The sequence below is a fragment of the Ranitomeya variabilis genome, chromosome 4, assembly GCF_051348905.1.
Source record: "Ranitomeya variabilis isolate aRanVar5 chromosome 4, aRanVar5.hap1, whole genome shotgun sequence".
Taxonomy (NCBI): domain Eukaryota; kingdom Metazoa; phylum Chordata; class Amphibia; order Anura; family Dendrobatidae; genus Ranitomeya; species Ranitomeya variabilis.
Window position 1 is genome coordinate 404,717,304 of NC_135235.1, and position 6,000 is coordinate 404,723,303.

Below are 6,000 nucleotides of genomic sequence, written 5' to 3' on the forward strand. Positions count from 1 at the left end.
ATCTCCAAAGACTGAATGTTCCTCTGTCTACCGTGCGCAGTGTCATCAAGAAGTTTAAAGCCCATGGCACTGTGGCTAACCTCCCTAGATGTGGATGGAAAAGAAAAATTGACAAGAGATTTCAACACAAGATTGTGCGGATGTTGGATAAAGAACCTCGACTAACATCCAAACAAGTTCAAGCTGCCCTGCAGTCCGAGGGTACAACAGTGTCAACCCGTACTATCCGTCGGCGTCTGAATGAAAAGGACTGTATGGTAGGAGACCCAGGAAGACCCCACTTTTTACACTGAGACATAAAAAAGCCAGGCTGGAGCTTGCCAAAACTTACCTGAAAAAGCCTAAAACGTTTTGGAAGAATGTTCTCTGGTCAGATGAGACAAAAGTAGAGCTTTTTCGGCAAATGCATCAACATAGAGTTTACAGGAGAAAAAAAGAGGCATTCAAAGAAAAGAACACGGTCCCTACAGTAAAACATGGTGGAGGTTCCCTGATGTTTTGGGGTTGCTTTGCTGCCTCTGGCACTGGACTGCTTGACCGTGTGCATGGCATTATGAAGTCTGAAGACTACCAATAAATTTTGCAGCATAATGTAGGGCCCAGGGTGAGAAAGCTGGGTCTCCCTCAGAGGTCATGGGTCTTCCAGCAGGACAATGACCCAAAACACACTTCAAAAAGCACAAGAAAATGGTTTGAGAGACAGCACTGGAGACTTCTAAGGTGGCCAGCAATGAGTCCAGACCTGAATCCCATAGAACACCTGTTGAGAGATCTAAAAATGGCAGTTTGGAGAAGGCACCCTTCAAATATCAGTGACCTGGAGCAGTTTGCCAAAGAATAATGGTCTAAAATTCCAGCAGAGCATTGTAGGAAACTCATTGATGGTTACCGGAAGCGGTTGGTCGCAGTTATTTTGGCTAAAGGTTGTGCAACCAAGTATTAGGCTGAGGGTGCCAATACTTTTGTCTGGCCCATTTTTGGAGTTGTGTGAAATGATCAATGTTTTGCTTTTTGCTTCATTCTCTTTTGTGTGTTTTTTCATTTAAGACAAATTAAATGAAGATAATAATACCAAAGAATTTGTGTTTGCAATCATTTTCAGGAAGAAACTGAGTATTATCTGACAGAATTGCAGGGGTGTGAATACTTTCGGCCATGACTGTAACCTGTCAAACATCCATTGATCTAGTCAATTTACCCTTCAGTTAGGAAGAAAAAAAAAACCACAATGCTATCACCATAAGTGCCAGTATTCACAGGAGATCTGTACTTAGTATGCAGTGTCTGTGTAGAGGTTATACAGTGATCACCGGTGACATTATACACAGGAGCTCTGTATATAATGTATAGGTACTACAGTGATCACTGGTGACATTATACACAGGAGCTCTGTATATAGTATACAGTGTATTTTGTCAGTGTATAGGTAACACACTGACTCACCAGTGACGTCTCTAGCTGAAGTCCTTCATCTTTTATCCAGCACAAACCGCCATCACTTCATCCAGCCAGGACTCGTCTCTGCAGGAAATAACACAGTTATCTCGAGCTCCGCTTGCAGAACACATTATTTAATTTTTCCCAACTTCTACATTATACCACATGAAGAAAAAGAGGCAACATAGTGTCACTCTACGCAGTAACAGGACCGCCCCCCATTTAAAACAGTGTCCTCAAAAAATAAAATATACATCACTGCAGTAATAATATCCCTTAATTAGCCCATATGGTAATAATAATATTCCCCATCCTGGCCCCCGTGTATCTCATTCCTGGCTCCAGCCATATGTTCTCCCATCCTGCCCTCATGAGTAGGGTTGAGCGACCTTGACTTTTTTAGGGTCAAGTCATGTTTCACGAAACCCGACTGTTGGAAAAGTCGAGTCGGGCGAAATCGGCCGATTACTGCGCAAAGTCGAGGATCGGCCGGAACACGAAACCCTATGCACGTCAATGGGGTGTTTTCTCTCCCTCTCTCCCTCTCCGTCCCAGCACAGAAAATTCTCTCTCTCTCTCCCTCCGTCCCAGCACAGAAAATTTCGTTTTACACATTCCAAATCGCTACTGCGCACAAGCGATAAAATGATGATAGGCGTGCACGCCCTAACCCCTATGTCATCACTCTGCCCACGCTCCTTCATTGGCTGTAAAAATGGCGCTAAACGCGTCATACGAAACGCAACTTTGGCGCCAAGATCGCGTACCGCATGGCCGACCCCACACAGGGATCGGGTCGGGTTTCATGAGACGCCGACTTTACCAAAAGTCGGCGACTTATGAAAATGAACGATCCGTTTCGCTCAACCCTACTCATGAGTATCCATTCTGCCCCATATGATCTCCCCATCCTTCCCCATCAGTCTCCATCGTATCCATCCTGCCCCATGATCCTGCACGATCTGTCTCCAATCATGCCCCGTATCTACATTCTGCCCATGTCTCCAATCCTGTCCCATCTGTCTCCAGTCCTACCACAGTGTGTCCAGCATCCTGCCCGCAATGTGTCCAGCATACTGGCCCGAGGCCCCCGGATTGCCATTAGCAATAAAAAATAAATAAATAAATAAATTCTCCTCACCTGTCCGGGCTCCTTCTGCGAAGCATCTCCCTCCAGCAGCGTGCACTCACCGGCGACTGACAATGACGTCAGACGCCGGCGACATGCGTGCTGTGGCTGATGTCAGCTGCCAGCCTCCGATTGGCTGGCGGCTGTTAACTATTTACGTGCGGGCTCGCGCCCGCACATCAATAGTGTTTAACTGCCGCAGCGCCGGTAGGGGCCCGGTGAGCAGATGAGACTGGGCCCGATGCGGGCCCCCTCTGCCCACCGGGCCCATACGCCAGTCAGGGCAGTAATGCCCTGATGGCGGCAGGCAATCTGAGCGGTAACCCAGGGCCCCCCACACCACTGGGCCCTGGGCTACCGCCCAGATTGACCCTATTATAATCCGCCCTTGAGCTGGAGTGACAGAGGCTTCAGATCTACAATTAGTTCTTCAACCCCATTTACATACCAACTCAAACAATGATTTCTCATTAATGGAGGAACGAGTAAAGGTATTTCTGGACTAGTTTTTGAAAGATCTACATGCAGATAAATACTCTCTTTTGTGAAATCCTACAGACTGTTTCCCTTTAATATCACTCTCCCTGCATTTCCAAATATGTCACATTATGATAATGGACAGGATAATTAATAATCAGGAAATTTGGATGTACTGGGGATCAAATGAAAATGACACTAACAAGCAGGGTGATTTTTGCAGGGAAAAAAGCAAATAAAGAAGAACGGGACCAGTCACTGGAGATAGCCAATGAGTTCCTGACACTAATGAAATATTCTCCAAAAACTCAGGTGAGCCAGTCGTTCCAACTAAATTCCAGCTTAGCTTCTGTGTTACATCTCTACAGCTCCTTGCATCACACATCTAGATTTGTGTCCCTCTATGTATGCAAATCTTGCAAATCTATCAAAAGGCACAAACTAAGACACGTGTAAGTACGGTATATAGCAAATTATAAAACGAATTGCAGAAGGAGAGAAAAAAAAATGCTGGGGGTCGGTGAGTGAGGAGAGCAAACAAGTTTCCCTCTGTAATGACACCTTATTACCTGCTAGATAATGTCTTATTCCAGAGAAGTCCATATATTTTTTAATATGCAAATGTGCCATTAAGATCAATGGGCCGGAAGTTGATCTGAGAATCTGCCTCCAGAATTTCTTTTAAAGGGAGTCTGTCACCCCCAAAATCATATATGAGCTGCGGCCACCTCCATCAGGGGCTTATCTACATCATTCTGTAATGCTGTCGATAAGCCCTCGATGTAACCTGAAAGATAAGAAGAAATAAAGCTTATATTAAACTCAGCCAGGGGCGGTCCCGCTGCGGTCCGGGTCCGATGGGAGTCGCGATCCGGGTCCAGCGCCTCCTATCTTCATCAGATGACTTCCTCTTCTTGTTGCGGCTCCGGCGCAGGTGTACTTTGTCTGCCCTGTTGAGGGCAGAGCAAAGTACTGCAGTGCGCCGGCCTCTCTGACCTTTCCCAGCACCTGCACACTGCAGTACTTTGCTCTGCCCTCAACAGGGCAGACAAAGTACACCTGCGCCGGAGCCGCGGCAAGAAGACAAGAAGAGGATGTCATCTGATGAAGATAGGAGGCGTTGGACTGGACCGCGACGCCCATCGGACCTGGACCGCAGCGGGACCGCCCCTGGGTGAGTATAATATAACCTTTCTTTCTCATCTTTCAGGTTACATCGGGGGCTTATCTACAGCATTACAGAAAGCTGTAGATAAGCCCCCGATGCCGGTGGCCGCAGCTCATATATGATTTTGGGGGTGACAGACTCCTTTTAACTAGAAGGGGGCATGACCAGTGTAGATCAGGAGAGCAGACTGTCACACTGATAAGGTCCCCCTTATTTACAAGAGGCTCTGGAGGCAGAGTCTCAGGGAAATTAATGTCTGGCCTATAAAATCTTCACATCCAATTTACAGGTTAAGATAAATATTGACTTCTGGAATAAGACATCATATTGCAGATAAGGTATCATTTTATTCAACTTTATGACCTGCATGCCCATATAGACGGCTTAGGAGGGTTGGATCCTCCTGACAGATTCCCTTAAGTGTCAAAATCCATTAGCATTAGGGATCCTTTTTGAACTTGCTATGGAGCTCAATATCTTGTTAAACATTTATTATTTTATTTATTTATTTTTTTTATCCTCAGGTCCAAGTAGTGTCTGAGGGTAACGAGTCACCGCTCTTCAAACAATTCTTCAGCAACTGGGTGTGATCTCCACAATGTAACCAAGAAGGGTCTAAGCCAGCTCCATCTGGAATAGTACAACGCGCATCAGCTGTGTGTGTGTGTGTGTGTGTGTGTGTGTGTGTGTGTGTGTGTGTGTGTGTGTGTGTGTGTGTGTGTGTGTGTGTGTGTGTGTGTGTGTGTGTGTGTGTGTGTGTGTGTGTGTGTGTATATATATATATATATATATATATATATATATATATATATATATGTGTATGTATGTATGTATGTATATATATATATATATATATATATATATATATATATATATATATATATATATATATCTCCATGTTACTGTAAAAGTCAGAAGGACGGTAAAACCTAGGATTTACCGGTCAATCTGGACATTCACCGAGGCAGTCGGTAAAAGCTCAAAATGAAAAGTAAAATTGGACTTTTGCCGGTGAAGTCTTGGTAAATGTTAACATTTCTCAACAGCGTTGGTAAAAGTCAGATGTATTCCATATAAACGAACGATTTTGGACTTTTACCTGGGCGATTTGGTAAATCTTTACATTTACCAGCATGTGTTGGTAAAAGTAACTTTGAGTCACAGAATTCTGACTGACCAGCAGATGATGGTGGTAAAAGCTAACTAAACGCTCTTTTTATTACACCCGCCGTGGTAAATGTGCACATTTACTAACTGCGCTTGGTTAAAGTCAGATGTTCCATCTTCACACTAGATATTTCTGACTTTTACCAACGCTGTTGAGAAATGTTAACATTTACCAAGACTTCACCGGTAAAAGTCCAATTTTACTTTTCATTTTGAGCTTTTACCAACGGCCTCGGTGAATGTCCAGATTGACCGGTAAATCCTAGGTTTTACCATCCTTCTGACTTTTACAGTAACATATATATAATATATAATCAGTACTGGTGACTAAAACAGAGGAGGAGGACGACTCAAACACTCTGCAGACTGGGACAATTTATCCTGCACATTAAACATTGATTACAATCTTTGTATCGAGTTTATCGTTATTCACTGGGACCCCAAGTGTTTGCTACCTACCAGCTGTAGTAACAATGATCTATCCAACATTAACAATGCATGAAAGCTAGCACCTGTCTGATACTCCTCATGGCCTCCTCAGCATTCATTGCATGCTTCACTACCCAATCCTTGAGATAATTAGACAGGAGCACATTTGATTCTCAGAGGCCACACTTTTTTT

General features: G+C 44.3%; 1 protein-coding gene across 1 annotated transcript in view; it reads left to right on the plus strand.

The window, feature by feature from the left end:
* CAPG (capping actin protein, gelsolin like) overlaps positions 1-4,895 on the plus strand; it is a 29,608-nt gene extending 24,713 nt beyond the window's left edge. Inside the window, exons 9-10 of the mRNA XM_077251106.1 lie at positions 3,267-3,355; positions 4,736-4,895. Of these exons, the coding sequence (XP_077107221.1) occupies positions 3,267-3,355; positions 4,736-4,801 (155 nt within the window). The 3' untranslated portion in view covers positions 4,802-4,895. The remainder of the gene's footprint in view (positions 1-3,266; positions 3,356-4,735) is intronic.
* Positions 4,896-6,000: the final 1,105 nt, after the last annotated feature.